Raw genomic sequence first — 22,323 nt, 5'->3', positions numbered from 1 at the left:
CTGGGCAAATGGGCGTACCTGTACGTCCATTTGAATTTCCCGCCGTGCCCGTGCGTGCGTGCGCGCCGCCGGCCGGGAGCTCCGTGAGTCGGGTCGCGGGTCCCGCGGACTCGATCGCCGCGGGGATACCCGCGATCGCCTCACGGAGCGGATGAACGGGGAGATGCTGTTGTAAACAGCATCTCCCCGTTCTGCCTAGTGACAAGTGTCACTCGATCTCTGCTCCCTGTCATCGGAGCAGAGATCAGTGACGTCACCCACACAGCCCATCCCCCTACAGTTAGTAATCACTCCCTAGGACACACTTAACCCCTCCCCGCCCCCTAGTGGTTAACCCCTTCACTGCCAGTGTCATTTACACAGTAATCAGTGCATTTTTAATCGCACTGATCGCTGTATAAATGACAATGGTCCCAAAAATGTGTCAAAAATGTCCGACATGTCCGCCATAACATCGCAGTCACAATAAAAATCGCTGATCGCCGCCATTACTAGTAAAAAAAAATTTATTAATAAAAATGCCATAAAACTATCCCCTATTTAGTAAACACTATAACGTTTGCGCAAACCAATTAATAAACGCTTATTGCGATTTTTTTTACCAAAAATATGTAGAAGAATACGATCGGCCTAAACTGAAGAAAAAAATGTTTTTTTTATATATTTTTGGGGGATATTTATTATAGCAAAATGTAAAAAATAATGCGTTTTTTTCAAAATTGTCGCTCTTATTTTGTTTATAGCGCAAAAAATTAAAATCGCAGAGGTGATCAAATACCACCAAAAGAAAGCTCTATTTGTGGGAAAAAAAGGACGTCAATTTTGTTTGGGAGCCACGTCGCACGACCGCGCAATTGTCAGTTAAAGCGACGCAGTGCCGAATCGCAAAAAACGCTCTGGTCAGGAAGGGGGTAAATCCTTCCGGGGCTGAAGTGGTTAATAAAGGACTTGTCCCAAGCCATCTCCTGTGGTTTTTTAACATTTTGACACTTTCATTTTGTGAAATGGTAGGGGTACAATGTATCCCTTACCAATTCACATAGGGGAGGCAGGGATCTGGGTGCCCCCTTTGTTAAAGGGGGCTTCCAGATTCTGATAAGCCCCCCCTGCAGACCCCCACAACCACCAGGCAAGGGTTGCGGGGATAAGGCCCTTGTCCCCATCAACATGGGGACATCCTCCCCATGTTGAGGGCATGTGGCCTGGTACGATTCAGGAGGGGGGGTGCTCTCTCGTCCCCCCCTCATTTCCTGCGGCCTGCCAGGTTGCGTGCTCAGATAAGGGTCTGGTATGGATTTTTAGGGGAACCCCACGCCATTTAAAAAAAAAAAATTACTAAAAAGTACTTATTATTAAAAGTACTTTTAAATGACTTTTTTTTCCTTTAGAAATTCCATTTTGCTCTTGGACTGTTATAAACATAGGAAACATGCGCTACTTTACAGGCATACTATAGACACCCCCCAGATACGAAATTTAAAGGAATATTTCACTTTTATTGTTTCACTTTAAGCATTATTAAAACCAGTGCTCCCGAAAAAACAGCCGTTTTTAAAACTTTTTTTTGTATTGATACATGTCCCCTGGGGCAGGACCCAGGTCCCCAAACACTTTTTATGACAATAACTTGCATATTAACCTTAAAAATTAGCCCTTTTGATTTTTCATGTTCGTGTCCCATAGACTTTTATGGTGTTTGCGTGTTTGAACAAATTTTTTGCCTGTTCGCATGTTCTGGATGCGAACCGAACAGGGGGGTGTTTGGCCCATCCCTAGTGTGAACCAGCACAGAAGCCTTCCTCACAGAATGATCACTCTGACAGACAATCTCAGTGAGAATTCAATGTAACATTTTAAGCCAAAACAACAATAAGCAAGTAACATAGTAGCTATCTTATCTTTGGCATTCCCTGTCAGACAGATTTGTGAGTGAGAGAGCTGCAGCTGGCAGAGGAATTTATAGTTCTTACTAATTTAAAATAAAACACCACATATTTTTAACAGTAAATCCTTATTGTGTGCACATGAAATTAACTCTTAATTAACCAGGACATGCTCTTTTTTTTAACCCTTTAATTTGAACCAACTAATTTGTGTTAACGCTATTTAACAGTTTCATCTACTGTTCCATGTTTCTATTTTAAATTATTTGCTGGAAACTTTTTTTTATAAAGCACATATATACATTGTTATCTTTAAGGATTTACTGTTCAAAATATGTGGTGTTTTATTTTAAATCAGTAAGAACTATAAATTACTGATGAATTCTGAGAAAAATGAAATGTATGCAAAAAAAAACAAAAAAAACTGTATTTATTTTGTAAATAACTTTAACATGCTTTGTACCAAAAATGTATTTTTAATGTTGCAGTAAATAGAACAAGCAGCAGAATAAAATGTATGTTTTGCTCACATAATTTTTTTTTCAGATTTTTACTCTTTTTCCCCTAATGCCCTGTACACACGGTCGGACATTGATCGGACATTCCGACAACAAAACCCATGGATTTTTTCCGACGGATGTTGGCTCAAACTTGTCTTGCATACACACGGTCACACAAAGTTGTCAGAAAATCTGATCGTTCTAAATGCGGTGACGTAAAACACGTACATCAGGACTATAAACGGGGCAGTAGCCAATAGCTTTCGTCTCTTAATTATTCTGAGCATGCGTGGCACTTTGTGCGTCGGATTTGTGTACACACGATCGGAATTTCCAACAACGGATTTTGTTGTCGGAAAATTTTATAGCAAGCTCTCAAACTTATGTGTCTGAAATTCCGATGGAAAATGTGTGATGGAGCCCACACATGGTCGGAACTTCCGACAACAAGGTCCTATCACACATTTTCTGTCGGAAAATCCGACCATGTGTACAGGGCATTAGAATGCAAATAAATTAGACAAATTCTCAGAGGACTTTAGGGTCACGAGAAAGCCCCGTTTGTCCCGCAAAAAAAACCATATATATGTATCAATTCTTTATCATACGCAATTACAAAGTTATGGACTCATGAACAGACACATAGCAGAAATGTGAAATATGGTCTGGTCCATAGGGGTAAACAGGTGTACAAGCTTAAGTGGATATGGACTAATTTTGGAGCACACAAAGTTGTTTTAAGCTCCCTAAAAACACCCCTTAAAAAAATAGGATCACTATAGTTCAATGAAGGACTAATAGTTTGGTGCACAGTTGCTAGGTTAGATAATTAGGCATCTCCATAAACTACAAGCAAAGAGTATTTACCTTTAATCTGGCAACTTTTTAAAGTGTAAATGAATATACTGATCAATTCCTTTCTGGAAATCCTTCTATACCATTGAGCATTCATCAAACTGTTCAGATACATATACTGAAATTGTTCAACATGCATGATTACTATATTGCCCCCCTTTTTAGAGGGCTTGATTGTAAGGTCTTCATTCTTTAAAGTGGTATTAAAACCAAAGATCTATTATATTGGAGCTTACCAATCATTAGATCAGTTTTATTTTTCTTTGGCTTTTTCCCCTCTGTTTTCACTTGGTGATCTGGCCAGGAACACACCTTCTGTGAGACAAATCTCTGGATGAATGAGCACAGGGGGCACAGCAGACACCAGCATTGTCAATCTGGGGGCAGGAGAGTGTTAAATGTATTAGCAGATTTAAATACACTAGACACTTTGAAGCCACACTCTAACTCACACTTTACAATCAGTTAAAGCAAACAGTTTTTTTTCTTTTGCATGAGTAAATAAAAGCTGATCATTTTAATCACCCCTGCCAGTGTTAAGTGGTTTGTCTTATCCATGTAAACTGCTGGAGAGCTTGTGCCTCTGAAAAACATACTTGCTAATTGGATCACCCAATGAAAATAGAAAAAAGAAAGACTAAATAAGAAAATGAATGCAGCCATCACATCATGTTTGTAATCTTTTAACCAGTTTGTCGCTATGTTTGCTTTAAAGTGGAAGGAAAGCCTAATATTTAAATTGTCCCCTCCAATCATTAATGTAAGCTAAATTCTGCCTTATGTCTCAAAATTTAAAAAATTCCAGTTTATCTACCTTTATTTTGTAGTATCCACTGCCTGTCACATAACTTGAATCCCTCTCTCTACTGAGTCTAAGTGCAGCCAATGGGTGTGGTTGCACTTCCATGAAGTGACCCTGTTCCTGTGTAGCCAGTGGGCACATACAGGATGGGAGGAACTGATTATAGGTTCCTGCTCAGTATTCTCTCATCAATAAGGATGCATTGTGCATCTTCATTCATGAGAACATGAATAAATAAAAGAACCATTCACACAGGACAAATGAGGAATAGGAGTTCTGGCGCACATATACAGTATAGCCTTGCAGGGCTTTGAATCTAGACTACCACAGGAGAAGGGAACAGGACGCAGGGGGAATGGTCAGTGAAGCTGGAAGTGCTCTGGGGTCTCAGCTCAGCTCACAGTCTACAATGATCACTATACACTAACTCCACCTGATTCCACCTTGTAGTGTGAGTGTAATGCACAACCAGCAGAAATCTCCACATGATCCAACATTGTAGTGTGAGCATAACGCATGACAAGCAGAGAACTCCACATGACCAAACTTTGTAGTGAGTGTAACACATGACAGGCAGAAAACTCCACATGATGAAACATAGTGTGTAACACAAAGGCTGCAGTATAATGCCCTGGATTCCACCTTGCAGTGTTTGTGTGTCATGTGTTGGTGTATACACTGCAGTGAGCATTCCAGCCTTACAATAATCTCTCTCTCTCTCTCTCTCTCTCTCTCTCTCTCTCTCTCTTTCTCTCTCTTTCTCTCTCTTTCTCTCTCTTTCTCTCTCTTTCTCTCTCTTTCTCTCTCTCTCTCTCTCTCTCGTCTGGGAGGGATGGGGGTGGTGCTGGGCAGGACTGGGGCGGGCTTACTGAAGGTTAGGCTGGATTTCTCGCATAGAGACCATCAACCTTTTCAGGAAGTGCCAGAGAGCTGCCAAATTCAGCTCAGCAGGCAAACTATTGTCAATGAAGAGCAGGAAGCAGCCAAATGTCTGGCTTAGATGAGACTTTCTAAGCTACGCAATCAGCAAACTTGAAAATGAATAATATCAAAGTTAAACATATTTAACATACTAAATTAAGGGAAAATTTTCGATTTTGACTGGATTTCACTTTAAACATGTTTGTAATCTCTTAGCCAGTTTGTCTCTACATTCAATAGATTTTTCAAATTTCCCTTATTTGAATTCTTTCAAAACTTCTTACAAAGATGTGGGGGATCAATGTCACTACACAGAGGAGCCTGGAGTAGCTGGATGATTTTGAATTTTAATATAGCTTTGGTGTAATATAAATATATAATTGCTAATTGTTTTAATATTTAACATTTCACAGTGAGTGTGCTCATACACTAATTGCTGCAGAAAAGAAGGTGATCCAGAATGGAGATTTCTCATCTTAAAAACATCCTTGTACTATCATTTGGAATTTTACTTTTATACACTGCTTATATGGGACTTCAAACTCTTCAGGTAATTCACTTAAAAGTATGGTAGATACAAAGTTTCTTACATACTCTTTTGATCTCTCTCTATCTTTGTAATTTTTTGACACAATAATGTTTTAAAATCTGGCCCAATATTGCATGCATCCCATTCACAGACAATTGGATATCTACACATGAAATCCTAGTATTTACCATTTCCAAGTTAAAGTTAACACTTTGCAATTAAATGGGCTGGGTACCTCTCATGAACAGCCATAGGCATTAAAACTGTGTAGACTAAGGGTGCCCTAATCACACACAAAATCACTGTTTAAGGAGCCGCCCGTTACTTTAAGTATATCCAAAGCTAAACCTAAACATACCCTGGCAGAATTTATGATTTCTTGGCCATTTTTCAGAGAATATGAATGACACACAAAAACTTTTCTTTCACTCGTGGTTAGTGTTTGGCTGAAGCCATTTATTATCAATAAACTTTGTTTATTCTTTTTAAATCATAATGGCAATAGAAACTACCCAAATGACCCCGATCAAAAGTTTACATACCCTAGTTCTTAATACCGTGTATTGCCCCCTTTAACATCAATGACAGCTTGAAGTCTTTTTGTGGTATTTGTGGATGAGACTCTTTATCTTCTCAGATGGTAAAGCTGCCCATTCCTCTTGACAAAAAGCCTCCAGTTCCTGTAAATTTTTGGGCTGTCTTGCATGAACTGCATGTTTGAGATCTCCCCAGAGTGGCCCAATGATATTGAGGTCAGGAGACTGAGATGGCCACTCCAGAACCTTCACTTTATTCTGCTGTAGCCAATGACAGGTCGACTTGGTTTTGTGTTTTGGATCATTGTTATGTTGGAATGTCCACGTACGTCCCATGCACAGCTTCCTGGCTCATGAATGCAAATTTTCCTCCAGTATTTTTTGATAACATACTGCATTCATCTTGCCATCAATTTATCAATTTTGACCAAATTTCCTGTGCCTTTGTAGCTCACACATCCCCAAAACATCAGTGATCCACCTCCGTTTTTGACAATAGGAATGGTGTACCTTTCATCATAGGCCTTGTTGACTCCTCTCCAAATGTAGCATTTATGATTGTGGCCAAAAGGTTAATTTTGGTCTTATCACTCCAAATGACTTTGTGCCAGAAGGTCTGAGGCTTGTCTCTGTGTGATTTGGTGTATTATAAGCAGGATACTTTGTGGCATTTGCATACTAATGGCTTTCTTTTGGCGACTCGACCATGCAGCCCATCTTTCTTCAAGTGCCTCCTTATTGTGCATCTTGAAACAGCCACACCACATGTTTTCAGAGAGTTCTGTAATTCACCTGAAGTTATTTGTGGGTTTTTCTTTGCATCCCAAACAATTTTCCTTGCAGTTGTGGCTGAAATTCTAGTCGGTCTACCTGACCATGGTTTAGTTTCAACAGAACCCCTCACTTTCCACTTCTTGATTAGAGTTTGAACACTGCTGATTGGCATTCTCAATTCCTTGGATGTCTTTTTATATCCCTTTCCTGTTTTACACAGTTCAGCTACCTTTTCCCGCAGATCCTTTGACAATTCTTTTGCTTTCCTCATGACTCAGAATCCAGAAATGTCAGTGCAGCACTGGATGAAAGATGCAAAAGTCTGTCAGGATTCCAAAAACTCAATGACCTTTTATTCACACACATACTAATTACAAGCAAACAGATCACAGGTGAGGATGGTTACCTTTAATAGCCATTCAAACCACTTTGTGTCAACTTGTGTGCATGTTATCAGGCCAAAATCACCAGGTTATGCAAACTTTTGATCAGGGTCATTTGGGTAGTTTCTGTTTCCATTAAAAAGAGTAAACACAGTTGTTTGATAATAAATGGCTTCAGCCAAACACTAACCATGAGTGAAAGTAAAGTTTTTGTGCTATCATTCATATTCTCTGAAAAATGGCCAAGAAATCATACATTCTGCCAAGGTATGTAAACGTATGAGCACAACTGTAAGAGCACAATCAGGGCAGCTAAAATAAACCACACAATAGACACATGCCAGAGGGGAGTAAAAAAAGTCCCCCCAAATTTTTTTGAATATATTAATAGCAAAAAGGCAAGTGCAGAGCATATTGTCCCCATAAAGGATAATCAGGGGGAGTTGGCTAGAAATGACAGGCAGAAGGCAACTGTGTTAAATACATTCTTATTCTCAGTTTTTACAAAGGAGGAGGAGGGGTATAATAAATAGGACTGTAGTAACACAGCACAGAATGTACGTTTGTGGCTCACAGACACCAGTGTTCAAAAACTTAATGTGAATAAATCATCAGGACCCAGATGGCTTGCACTCGAGAGTTCTCAAAGAACTATAATAGCCATGCTGTTATTCCTAATCTTTAAGGACAGCTTAGTGACTGGAATGGTACTATCTGATTAGAGAAAAGCCAAGTATCAATATTCAATAAAGAGCTGAGTTATTTACCAGGAACCTACTGACCAGTCAGCTATACATCAATAGTATGTACTGTATATCAATCTTGGAGGGAAAGATAAGAAAACGCATCCAAAAATTTGTTGACAAAAATAATATCATCTGTAGTAACCATCATGGATTTATGAAAGATCATTCTTGCCCAGCCAACCTGTAACATTTTGTGAGGAGGTAAGCTGTAATTTGGCTAGAGGACCGCCTGTGGATGGTGGTGTATCTGGATTTTGCCAAAGCATTTGACACAGTTCTTACATAAATGCTTAATTTACAAATTGAAGTCTGTTGTCACTAACAAGAGTATATGTACCTGGATCGAAAACTGGTTAGAGGAGCGGTGGTGATGAATAGCATATCTTCTGAATGGTCTGAAGAATGAAGAAGAATGCCCCAAGGCTCTAATCTGGGCCCTATTCTGTTTAATTTATTCATAAATTATATATAGGTTTGTATAAATAGTTCACACTAAGTGTTTGCTGATGATTCAAAACTAAGCAGGGCATTAACTTCACAACAGGATGTAGCAACTTTACAAGAAGACCTAGATACAATAGAGGGGTGGGCAACTACATGGCAAATGAGGTCCAATACAAAAAGGGGAATGCATTTGGAAGCTAAAAACATGAATGTGAGCTACTTGCTCACCTCTGAGGGAATCAAGGATGGAAAAGGATCTGGGGTCCTAGGCTCGTCAATAGCATGCAATATAAAAGCTGCAGCAAGGAAGACTAGCAGACTACTAGCATGCTTTACAAAGGGTATTTACTCAAGAGATAAGACTATAATTTTACTATTTACAAAATTCTGGTTTGGCCACATCTTGAGTATGCCATCCAGTTCTGGTCACCAGTCCTCAGGAAGGTAGTGCTGGAACTGGAAAGCGTGAGAAGGGCAACAAAAGCTGACAAGGGGACTGGAAGACCACAGTTATGAGGAGCAACTAGAATCAATAAACGTATTCTCCCTAAAAAAGGGATGTGCTTACAATTTGCAAATCTCTAAATGGTGATGCTATCATTGTCAGAAAACTATTCAGTTTCAGGTCACTTAAGAAGACACAGAGCCAAGCAATGAAATTGGATCAGAAGTGTTTTAATGTTAAGCCACATAAAGGGTTATTTACTGTTTTGAAAGGTAAGAATGTGGAACTCCTGGTGGTGTCAGTGAGGAGTGTCGATATTTAAAAAAAAACTTTTAGATGGGCATCTTAGCAAACACAATATACAGGGATATGGGAAATGGTAGTGATATCATCATCGCACACACATTGAACCAGATGGACTGGTGTCTTTATTTAACCTTAACAACTATGTAACTATGTATCATGCACACGCGCACTTGCTCTTGTTAGCACATTAGCGCTGTAGTAAAACTGACTGACTCCTTGTGCTGAAACCCTTTTTTGCATGTTAGTTAGGGATGGGCCGGACACCCCCCTGTTCGATTCGCAGCAGAACTCCCGAACACGGTAAATGTTCTAATCCGAACGGTGATCCCTTTTGAAGTCTATGGGAGCCAAACAGGAAAAATTAAAAGTGCCCATTTTGAAGGCTTACTGTATATGCAAGTATTTGGGGTATGGGGGTCTGGGTACTGCCCTGGGGGACATGTATCAATAAACATTTTTTTTTTAAACAGTGTTATTTTCCGGAGCAGTGATTTTAATTATGCTTAAAGTGAAACAATAAAAATGAAAAATTGCTTTAAATATAGTGCTTGGGGGGTAACCTTATTGTGCCTGTAAAGTGGCGCATCCGTACCATGCATAAAACATGCTACAGCAAAAATTAAATTTCTAGAGCAAAAAAAGAGTCAAATTGAAAAAATAAAGAAAAAACAGCATTGGGTCCCCCCCAGCAGTGGCAGCCCGTCCATAAGGGGCACCACCCCCCTAATCCATGCGCCCGGCCCCTAATCTACATGCAGGGAGTAAGATGCATGAATTTCAGTGGGGTTTTTTTAAGCACATGATTAGAGCCTGAGGCTCTAATTGGCTTAAAAAAGGGTGGGAGCAGGTGCCCTGTGCCCTGAGCCCACCCAGTTGTGTGACAATAGCAAATTAATATTCACTATTCACTATTGTCTTCCTGATTCTCCTCCTGGCCAATCAGGAAGCGGGTCTTAAGACCTGATTGGCCGATAGGAGAAGTGACCATATTGGCCGCCGAGGAGATAGCCACCGAGGAGGAGAAACAGGGCAAAGCCGCCCAGGAGGAGGAGACGCAGGAAGAAGTGAAAAAGAGGATGATTAATGCGCTACCCAAAAAGTGAAGAGATACAGCTGCTACAAAACATGTGACAAAAATGTGAACCAATATGATAAATAAATTGTAGTGCTAAAGAAGAAGAAAAAACACCATATATAATTTGAAATAAATGTCTCTGTAAACATGAAAATATGTCCCAGTGATGACGTGTTGTCAAGAAGGAGTGGTAGTCCCCAACAGATGGTGCAATCAATATGGAAGTTCCTTCAGCTTCCCAAATATCTGCTTAGATGTCATCAGAATAATAAGTGGATAAGGTACGCTTACCGGAACTGTTGGACTCTACTACCATTAGTATAGAGTCAATCGAGCTTTATGCCACCAAGGGCAGATGTATGGAATGGTCATGAACGGATGGAGCATCTGTAAGCCAAGATATCGCCTCTGGATCCACAGGAAGAGGGCCAGGACTGGTTCCAAGGTTAAAAAATTTCCCAGATCCCGGAGGTTTGTGGAAAAAAAGAGGGATGCCTTTCCTTTTCAATCTGCAGCTTTGTAATTTTGTGAGAATGCTGCCGTTCAAATCCAGTTGTGATAGCTCAGAACAAACACCAGGCAGGCTGTATGTAAGTTCAACCAGGGATCTCTTTTATTGAAAGGAATACAGGCTCTTTTATACAGTAAAAGAGGAGGTGCATACCTCCTGCTCATATTACTCTGAACATACACCTGTGACCAGAAATCTAATTAACATGGGCTAATTAACTAATCACTTTAGACAGCCTAGATGACTCAGTCATGACCTTTAGGCCAGACTGGCCGTCTTGTAGCTCAGAAAACACAATCAACATTATCACAAATCAACACAGAACTCTTATTCACACAATAGCAGAGTTAATTAACACAAACAACAATGGGGATCTAATGACTCTTAGATCCCATACTAGACTTATTTACAATAAACACATTCTAGCAGGCAACAGACAGACAGGTGGCTGGAATTGACATCAGCATCTCCTAACAGTATTTGTCCCAGAATTATGAATCAGCCACTATTTCTAATATGGCAAATCCAGGGTCCCCAGAGTCTGTGTCTCTTGGGGGGATATGGACCTGAATCCAAAGTAACACCACCTCAAGGGTCCTCAGGCATACAGCTCACAAAGAGCACCGTTCCCCCAAATGCCTGGGCCCACGATCGATCGGCAAGAGGCTAGCATTCAGTCCCCTCCAAAAGTCTCTCTCCTGGCAACCCCAGAGGGGTTGACTCCAAAGTTAGTCCATAGTTCCAGTCCCCCAATGCTGATATCCACACAGTACCCCAAATAAATTGTCCCAAACAGAGCATTACTTACCCAGCCAACCTCTGCCTCTCTCAGAGAACACGCCCGCCGCTAGGGAGAGGCCTGGACTGGTCCTTCTCCCTGGAGTCTTTTCAGCCGCTGGAGAGAAGACAGGGTGACTGGGCTCACTCCGTCATGCCTTTGGGGATCTGGGCCGACCGCCCAGCACTCCTGGGGTATACAAGTGGAGACTGAAGTCCCATCCACTACCACAGGAACTCCCTCTTCTGTTAGTTGAGGGCAGAGGCCAGGAGCACTCTGCCTGGTTGCCAGCCCTTCTGCTGGGGACTCCACGTCCTCCGCTCTGGCTAACCGTTGGGGCAGGAGGCTGGCTTCCTCCACTCCCATACTGTGTAACTTCCATTGGGAAGGTGAGCCGGCTGTTTCCTTTTCCATTCCCTCATCTGGATGTTGGGACGATATGTCTGTGGTACTGTCTCCCAGGTGCACGGATCTTTGCTGGGGAGGAAAGACCACTTCCTCCACCCTGGCCAACTGTTGGGGAGGGACGACGAACACCTCCTCTCCCTTCTCCCCCTGTATCCTGATCTGCTGCTGGGAAGTGACCACCTCCTTCTCACCCTGAGCCTCCGGAACTGCCGCAGGTGTAGGGCAGAGATCTTGGACCCACTGTCCGGTTGCCAGCGCTTCAGCTGGGGAAGTTCCTTGTAACTCCACAGATACTTCTGTTGGTGCTGGGCAGAGCACAGTGAAGTTTGGCCCTAATAACAGCTCTTCTTCTGCTGGAGGCTCACCAGGTTGTTCTTCCTCAGCAGAAAAGTCTATCAAATCCCCTGTCTCTGCAACTGGTGTCTGGGGATAAAGGTTCACCATCTCCTCTCCGTGGAACCCAGAAGATGCTATCAGTGCTGGGCAGAGGTTAGCAGAGCTCTGCCCTGTTGTCAGCACTTCAGCTTTGGGGATAGCAATCTCCAGATTTTCCACTGCCGATTCTCTGGCATTCTGCTGGACAGGCACATTCCTCAATCCAAGATCATCCAATGCAGAAACAGGTTCATCAAGGTCAGTCAGCACTTTCTCCATCCGCCATAAGACCTCCACATCCATAGCTGCGGGGGCAGGTTGGCAAAGCACACTGTTACTCTGCCACATTGTCGACTCTTCAGCCAGGATTTCAGAGTTGTCAACTGGTATTTGCTGATAGTCCCAGGCAAAGGGAGCCCCACCCTGCTGCTGTGCAGAGTCTAGCAGCTGTCTGTAGGCCATCTCAAGCTCCCATTCCTGAACGGCCAGAAACTCCAAATCTTCCTGTGCCCAGTGCACTTCCCAGACATTCAGTCTTCGCTCTCTGTGCTCCATTATTTCCTCCAAATGCCACTCCTGATCACTCCCAAAGTCAGGGTCCCCGGACAGCCTCCAGTACAACAATCCCAGGCCATCGTAGTCAAAGCCTTCCGTGGGGCTGTCATCCGCTGTCCACGGGCACACTTGGGCTACATACCACTGGAGGGCTCTGTAGCTCTCGTCCAACTGCATTTCTGCCCAGATCAGCCTGCTTAACTCAGCTGTCCACTCCTGGTTCGGCTGTTCCCCCAATAACAGCATTCGCACTTCATACTGCGACCAGTACCTTACATGGATGGAGGGGAGAACTTTTCCCTGGTTTCGCTGCTCACAGGCTAGCGCTTCCTTCCAGAGTTTGCAGCGGATAGAATCAAACCATCCTAGCAGGACCTGCTCTGATACTGGTCCTCTGTGCTGTATCTGCATCTCTCGCAACCTCCTTCTGAATTCCTCTTCCATGGTGGCTGGTATCTGTACCTCTCATCTCCTGCTATCTGGACCTTGGATCCAGGTGATGGTTTGGATGTGTTCATGGCAAGGAAGCACGATCCCACCGGTCCCAACCGGCTCTCAAGTAAGTCTTTCAGAGTGGCTCTCCTGCAGGCTGGTTTGGAGTGTCCCAGTAACTGGAGAGCAAATCCCACAGCTGTCAACCAAAGTAACGAGCCCCTGCTCGCTCGGTTCCACTCTCCCGACACTCCTCTGTGGCTATTGAATCGGATTGCAACGTCTGATGGTTCCTGTCATCAGATGCTCCGGGAATTGAACTACAGCTATGTGCCGTTCAAATCCAGTTGTGATAGCTCAGAACAAACACCAGGCAGGCTGTATTTAAGTTCAACCAGGGATCTCTTTTATTGAAAGGAATACAGGCTCTTTTATACAGTAAAAGAGGAGGTGCATACCTCCTGCTCATATTACTCTGAACATACACCTGTGACCAGAAACCTAATTAACATGGGATAATTAACTATTCCCTTTAGACAGCCTAGATGACTCAGTCATGACCTTTAGGCCAGACTGGCCGTCTTGTAGCTCAGAAAACACAATCAACATTATCACAAATCAACACAGAACTCTTATTCACACAAAAGCAGAGTTAATTAACACAAACAACAATGGGGATCTAATGACTCTTAGATCCCATACTAGACTTATTTACAATAAACACATTCTAGCAGGCAACAGACAGACAGGTGGCTGGAATTGACATCAGCATCTCCTAACAGTATTTGTCCCAGCATTATGAATCAGCCACTATTTCTAATATGGCAAATCCAGGGTCCCCAGAGTCTGTGTCTCTTGGGGGAATAGGGACCTGAATCCAAAGTAACACCACCTCAAGGGTCCTCAGGCATACAGCTCACAAAGAGCACCATTCCCCCAAATGCCAGGGCCCACGATCGATCGGCAAGAGGCTAGCATTCAGTCCCCTCCAAAAGTCTCTCTCCTGGCTAGGTCTGTCACAGTCAGTCTCGTATATATATATATATATATATATATATATATATATATATATATATATATATATACACTACATCATGTATAGCCAAGCCTATATCTGACTGCAGGCGATTCCTGGTGTACTTTTTCTAATATACTTCAGGCGGTGTACACAGTACCGTGCACCCACAGTGCAGTTGCTACTACTTTTCTGGTGGTGTACACAATAAAGTACACCCATAGTTGTTATTACACTTCTGTTGGTGTACAACACAATACCGTGCACCTCTAGTGCAGTTGCTACTACTTTTATGGTGGTGTACACAGTACACAATACATACAGTACACCCATAGTTGCTATTAGACTTGTGGTGGTGTACACAGTACCGTGCACACCTAGTACAGTTGTTACTACCTTTCTGGTGGTGTACACAATACATACAGTGCACCTATAGTTGTTATTACACTTCTGTTGGTGTACACAGTACCGTGCACCCATAGTGCAGTTGCTACTACTTTTCTGGTATTGTACACAGTACATAATACATACAGTGCACCCATAGTTGCTATTAGACTTCTGGTGGTATACACAATACCGTGCACCCCTAGTGCAGTTGCCACTACTTTTCTGGTGGTGTACACAATACATACAGTGCACCCATAGTTTGCTATTAGACTTCTGTTAGTGTACACAGTACCGTGCACCCCTAGTGCAGTTGCTACTACTTTTCTGGTGGTGTACACAATACATGCAGTGCACCATAGTTGTTATTACACTTCTGTTGGTGTACACAGTACCGTGCACCCATAGTGCAGTTGCTACTACTTTTCTGGTGGTGTACATAGTACACAATACATACAGTGCACCCATAGATGCTATTAGACTTCTGGTGGTGTACACAATACCGTGCACCCCTAGTGCAGTTGCCACTACTTTTCTGGTGGTGTACACAATACATACAGTGCACCCATAGTTTGCTATTAGACTTCTGTTGGTGTACACAGTACCGTGCACCCCTAGCGCAGTTGATACTACTTTTCTGGTGGTGTACACAATACATGCAGTGCACCCAGAGTTTGCTATTACACTTCTGTTGGTGTACACAATACCATGTACCTATACTGCAGTTGCTACTACTTTTCTGGTGGCGTACACAATACACAATACATACAGTGCACCCATAGTTTGCTATTAGACTGCTGTTGGTATACACAGTACCGTGCACCCATAGTGCAGTTGCTACTAATTTTCTGGTGGTGTACACAATACATACAGTGCACCCATAGTTGTTATTACACTTCTGTTGGTGTACACAATACTGTGCACCCCTAGTGCAGTTGCTACTACTTTTCTGGTGGTGTACACAATACATACGGTGCACCCATAGTTTGCTATTAGACTTCTGTTGGTGTTCACAGTACAGTGCACCCATAGTGCAGTTGCTACTACTTTTCTGGTGGTGAACACAGTACACAATACATACAGTGCACCCAAAGTTTGCTATTAGACTTCTGTTGGTATGCACAGTACCGTGCACCCATAGTGCAGTTGCTACTACTTTTCTGGTGGTGTACACAATACATACAGTGCACCCATAGTTGTTATTACACTTCTGTTGGTGTACACAGTACTGTGCACCTATAGTGCAGTTGCTACTACGTTTCTGGTGGTGTACACAGTACACAATACATACAGTGCCCCCATAGTTTGCTATTAGAGTTCTGTTGGTGTACACGGTGCACCCATAGTGCAGTTGCTACTACTTTTCTGGTGGTGTACACAGTACATTGTGTACACAGTACACAATACATACAGTGCACCTGTTGCTATTAGAATCATGTTGGTGTACACAGAACCGTGCACACATAGTGCAATTGCTTCGACTTTTCTGGTGGTGTACACAATACATACAGTGCACCCATAGTTGTTATTACACTTCTGTTGGTGTACACTGTACTATGCACCCATAGTGCAGTTGCTACTACTTTTCTGGTGGTGTACACAGTACACAATACATACAGTGCACCTATAGTTTGCTATTAGACTTCTGTTGGTGTACACAGTACCGTGCACCCATAGTGCAGATGCTACTACTTTTTTGGTGGTGTACACAGTACACAATACATACAGTGCACCCATAGTTTGCTATTAGACTTCTGTTGGTGTACACAGTGCCATGCACGCATAGTGCAGTTGCTACTACTTTTCTGGTGGTGTTCACAGAACACAATACATACAGTGCACCCATACATCTGTTGGTGTACACAGTACTGTGCACCCATAGTGCAGTTGCTACTACTTTTCTGGTGGTGTACAAAGTACACAATACATACAGTGCACCCATAGTTGTTATTACACTTCTGTTTGTGTACACAGTACCTTGCACCCATAGTGCAGTTGCTACTACTTTTCTGGTGGTGTGCACAATACATACAGTGCACCCATAGTTGTTATTACACTTCTGTTGGTGTACACAGTACCGTGCACCCATAGTGCAGTTGCTACTACTTTTCTGGTGGTGTACACAGTACACAATACATACAGTGCACCCATAGTTTTTATTGCACTTCTGTTGGTGTACACAGTACCGTGTACCTATAGTGCAGTTGCTACTACTTTTCTGGTGGCGTACACAGTACACAGTACATACAGTGCACCCATAGTTTGCTATTAGACTTCTGTTGGTGTACACAGTACCCATAGTGCAGTTGCTACTACTTTTCTGGTGATGTACACAGAACACAATACATACCATGCACCCATAGTTGCTATTACACTTCTGTTGGTGTACACAGTACTGTGCACCTATAGTGCAGTTGCTACTACTTTTCTGGTGGTGTACACAGTACACAATACATACAGTGCCCCCATAGTTTGCTATTAGAGTTCTGTTGGTGTACACGGTGCACCCATAGTGCAGTTGCTACTACTTTTCTGGTGGTGTACACAGTACATTGTGTACACAGTACACAATACATACAGTGCACCTGTTGCTATTAGAATCATGTTGGTGTACACAGAACCGTGCACACATAGTGCAATTGCTTTGACTTTTCTGGTGGTGTACACAATACATACAGTGCACCCATAGTTGTTATTACACTTCTGTTGGTGTACACAGTACTATGCACCCATAGTGCAGTTGCTACTACTTTTCTGGTGGTGTACACAGTACACAATACATACAGTGCACCTATAGTTTGCTATTAGACTTCTGTTGGTGTACACAGTACCGTGCACCCATAGTGCAGATGCTACTACTTTTTTGGTGGTGTACACAGTACACAATACATACAGTGCACCCATAGTTTGCTATTAGACTTCTGTTGGTGTACACAGTGCCATGCACGCATAGTGTAGTTGCTACTACTTTTCTGGTGGTGTTCACAGAACACAATACATACAGTGCACCCATACATCTGTTGGTATACACAGTACTGTGCACCCATAGTGCAGTTGCTACTACTTTTCTGGTGGTGTACAAAGTACACAATACCTACAGTGCACCCATAGTTGTTATTACACTTCTGTTCGTGTACACAGTACCGTGCACCCATAGTGCAGTTGCTACTAATTTTCTGGTGGTGTATACAGTACACAATACATACAGTGCACCCATAGTTTGTTATTAGAGTTCTGTTGGTGTACACAGAACCGTGCACACATATTGCAGTTGCTACTACTTTTCTGGTGGTGTGCACAATACATACAGTTCACCCATAGTTGTTATTACACTTCTGTTGGTGTACACAGTACCGTGCACCCATAGTGCAGTTGCTACTACTTTTCTGGTGGTGTACACAGTACACAATACATACAGTGCACCCATAGTTTTTATTACACTTCTGTTGGTGTACACAGTACCGTGCACCCATAGTGCAGTTGCTTCTACTTTTCTGGTGGTGTACGCAATACATACAGCGCACCCATAGTTTTTATTACACTTCTGTTGGTGTACACATGACTGTGCACCCATAGTGCAGTTGCTACTACTTTTCTTGTGGTGTACACAGAACACAATACATACAGTGCACCCGTAGTTGCTATTAGACTTCTGTTGGTGTACACAGTACCGTGCACCCATAGTGCAGTTGCTACTACTTTTCTGGTGGTGTCCACAATACATACAGTGCACCCATAGTTGTTATTACACTTCTGTTGATGTACACAGTACCGTGCACCCCTAGTGCAGTTGCTACTACTTTTCCGGTGGTGTACACAATACATACAGTGCACTCATAGTTGTTATTACACTTCTGTTAGTGTACACAGTACCGTGCACCCATCGTGCAGTTGCTACTACTTTTCTGGTGCTTGACGCTCACAGGGCAAGAAGCTCTGTGTCTACAGTCAACAGTGCTGGTCATGGACACGGTGCATCCTCAGCACGTGGCCGTGAGGCACGCTTATCCTTTTTTTCTGCAGCTGGCTGTGTTATTGAGCCACAACATGCAGAAGAGTTGGTGGAATAAATAACAAAGCCGTCCTCATCCTCCTCATCCTCTGTCACCCTGGCTCAAAGTAGTCTGCCTGCCAATGCAGCTGCCAAAGCGGCCTATTCCATCGGCTCCATGTCAACAGTCACTCCTTCCCTAGCCCCACCATCATTCACGGAGGAGTCCCCCGAACTATTCAACCACAGTGTCGGGTACAAGCTGCAGGAGGATGCGCAGCGTTTTGAAGGCTCCGATGATGGTACCCAAGTTTAGGAAGGGAGTAACATGAGCCTAGGGAGAGGGGGTGCCTAGGAAGGACAAGAAATTGGTAGTCATGTTCCCCCAGCTGCAGCATACTGCCAAGTTTGCTCCAGTGATGAGGAGGGGAGGGATGATGAGGTAACTGATTCTACTTGGGTGCCTGATAGAAGAGGAGGAGGAGGAGTAGGAAGCGGCACATCTCCAACGAGGCAGGATGCCCTCCAGGGGGCAGCTTAAGGGTAGCCACCCTATTGCATCACACCGCAGAGCTAAGCAGGTGCAGGGCGCTGCTAACTCCCTGCATATTTTGAAAAGTTCTTTGGTGTGGGTCTTTTTTGACACATGTGCAGCAGATCGCACCATTGCTGTTTGCAACATATGTCTGAAGCGTATCAAGCATGGCCAAAACAGCAGTCGCTTGGGCACCAAATGCTTGACAAGACATATGACGACCTCCCATGCAGTCCATTGGCAACAGCACTTAAAAGACTCACATCAAAGAACAAGGCAGACCTCACCTTGCTCCTCATCAGCTGGGATCTCCGACCCCACTATACCTCCAGTCCTCTCAGAAACCTGCACTGAGAAGAATGAAGGTATAGAAATAGGTGTCCCAAGTACTTGCGGCCAATCTGCTAGCGGTACACCAACATTCGATTTTAGCAGGCAAATTTCCCTACCCCAGTTGCTAAACCATCAAAAGAAATTCGGTCCCAGCCATCCACATGCTCAGCATCTGAATGCTAGCTTGGCCAAATTGCTAGCACTGCAACTGTTGCCTTTTCAGCTGGTAGACTCTGCCCCCTCTCGTGAACTTGTGGAATGTGCCTTACCTCAGGGGCAGGTTCCCAAACGCCATTTCTTTTCATGGAAGGCCATTCTGGCTCTCTACCAGCATGTGGAAGGCAATGTCTTGGCCTCGTTTGACAGGGCGGTCATCAGTAAGGTACATATTATCACTGACTCATGGTCCAGCAGGCATGGACAGGGACGTTACCTTTCTTTCACGGCACACTGGGTAACTCTGCTGGCACCTGGGAAGGATGCAGTAAAGGGTTTAGTATTGTTGGAGCTTGTTCCGCCACCACGCCTCCAAAATGCTAGTGGTGATTCTGTCACAGCTCTCTCCTCCACCCCCTCCTCTTCTTTTTCCTCCATGGCCTCTTCCTCTACAGAATTCTCCTCTGAACCAGTGGTGATCCGTAGGCGTTCAAGGGGTTACGCAAGCACTCAGGGAAAAAGATGCCATGCGGTGCTTGAGTTGGTCTGCTTAGGGGATAGGAGCCACACTGGGGCAGAGATTCTGGCAGCTCTGCAGGGGCAAGCTCAGAGGTGGTTGACGCCACACCAGCTTCAACCAGGAATGGTTGTATGCAACAATGGCACCAACCTCCTCTCCGCCCTCCAACAGGGACACTTGACCGATGTTCCCTGTTTGGCTTATGTCCTGTATTTGGTGGTGCAGCAGTTTCTGAGCAGGTACCCGGGCTTACAGGATCTCCTGAGGCAAGCCAGGATGTCTGTGGTCATTTCCACCGGTCATATAATGCCAGTGCTCGGCTGACTGACCTTCAAAGGGAATGTAACCTGCCCAAGAACCGCCTCATTTGTGACACACCCACCAGGTGGAACTCAATGTTGGCAATGCAGCAGTGGCTGCACCAGCAGCAGAGGGCCATCAATGAGTACCTGTGTGAGTATGGCACCGGGACAGGGTCAGGGGAGCTAGGCTTTTTTTTGCCACACAAGCAGCTACTGATCAAGGATGCATGCACTGTCCTGTCACCATTTGAGGAGGCCACGAGGATGGTGAGCAGTGACAGTGCATGCATCAGTGATATTGTCCCTCTTGTCTTCCTGTTGGAGCACACGCTTCGTGGAATAATGGACAGGGCACTTGAGGCAGAACAGCGGGAGGAAGAGGAGGACTTCCTTACCTCTCAAGGCCCCCTTTATCCAGATATTATTCCTGGGTCCCGCCGATCACACAGGAAGAAGAAGAGGAGGAGGAGGATTGTGTCAGCATGGAGGTGGAGGATAACACTCAGCATCAGCAGCAGTCTTCAAGGGATCGTTTTCAGTCCCCAGAAACCCATGGAGTTATACGTGGCTGGGAGGAGGTGGTTGAGGATCATGTGATCCTTAGTGACCCAGAGGACTCAGAATTGAATGCCTCTGCAAACATACGCAGCATGGCCTCCCTGATCCTGCAAAGCCTGCAAAAGGACCCTAGGATTCCTGGTATCAAGGAGAAGGATCATTACTGGCTGGCAACCCGTCTTGATCCATGTTACAAGGGTGAGGTTGCAGAACTTATCCAGCCTTCGCAGAGGGAGCAGAGGATGAAACATCTTTGGGAGGCCTTGCAGAAAGGTTTGTGCAATGCGTTTCCAGAGCCTGGGAGGTTACAACTTCCTGTGCTGGACAACGTGTTGCTGAGGCACCACCACCACTACCTAAGGCCCAATTTTTCTGCCCCGGCGCGTAATTACAATTTTTGACCAAATATTTAACAGCAGGGCTCGTTCCTGCGCTCAACAAGAGTATCTGTGAGGGGTTGCAGTGTTGTGGCACCACCATCACCACTGCCTAAGGCCCAATTTTTCTGCCCCTGTTTAGCAGTGGCGCGTAATTGCAATTTTTGATATAATATTTCACAGCAGGGCCCGTTCCAGTGCCCACCAAGAGTTACTGTGAGGGCTTACGGTGTTCTGGTACTACCAACACCTAAGGCCCAATTTTCCGCAGATTGCATAGGGCAGGCCGTATAGTATATACAGGCGGTCCCCTATTTTCAAACATCCGACTTACAAACGACTCCTACTTACAAACGGAGGGAGACAACAGGAAGTGAGAGGAAATCTATCCCTAGGAAGGGAAATTCTCTCCTGTAAGAATTAATATGCTAAAAAAGGTGTCTCCACTGATGCTTTATCACCTATCCTTGTTTCCCTAATAACCCCAAATTTTCAAAATCCAATTGTCATTGGGACAGAAAGTGAGGTGAAATCTTCTGAACAGGGGCACAGACAGCAAAACAAATGTTACAGGGGTGATAACCCCTCCCTATGTTATCCAAAAAGCCTAAAATAGATTTTTTTGGCTGGAGCTATACCTAAAAAATGTACCTGTTCCAAATTACAAACAGATTCAACTTAAGAACAAACCTACAGTCCCTATCTTGTGTGTAACCCGATAGTGCCTGTATACTGCTGTTCAGAATATATAGGGCCTGGGGGCCCCACGGCTTTTTTTTAAATTTGGGTGTGGGGTTCTGCTTAATATCCATACCAGACCCAAAGGGCCTGCTAATGGGCTGGGTGGGGGACTTATGCCGGTTTTCTCAATGATTTTCATCTATATTGCCGGGA

At 43.9% G+C, this 22,323-nt stretch overlaps 1 protein-coding gene across 1 annotated transcript in view; it reads left to right on the top strand.

Annotated features, from left to right (window-relative positions):
* The first annotated feature begins 5,421 nt into the window (after nucleotides 1–5,421).
* LOC141140426 (protein unc-93 homolog A-like) overlaps nucleotides 5,422–22,323 on the top strand; it is an 827,018-nt gene continuing 810,116 nt past the window's right edge. Inside the window, exon 1 of the mRNA XM_073627591.1 lies at nucleotides 5,422–5,511. Within this exon, the coding sequence (XP_073483692.1) occupies nucleotides 5,422–5,511 (90 nt within the window). The remainder of the gene's footprint in view (nucleotides 5,512–22,323) is intronic.

This window comes from Aquarana catesbeiana, linkage group LG04 (genome assembly GCF_042186555.1).
Source record: "Aquarana catesbeiana isolate 2022-GZ linkage group LG04, ASM4218655v1, whole genome shotgun sequence".
Classification (NCBI taxonomy): domain Eukaryota; kingdom Metazoa; phylum Chordata; class Amphibia; order Anura; family Ranidae; genus Aquarana; species Aquarana catesbeiana.
Note: the sequence above shows the minus strand (reverse complement) of the source record. Positions and strands in the feature narration are given on the sequence as shown.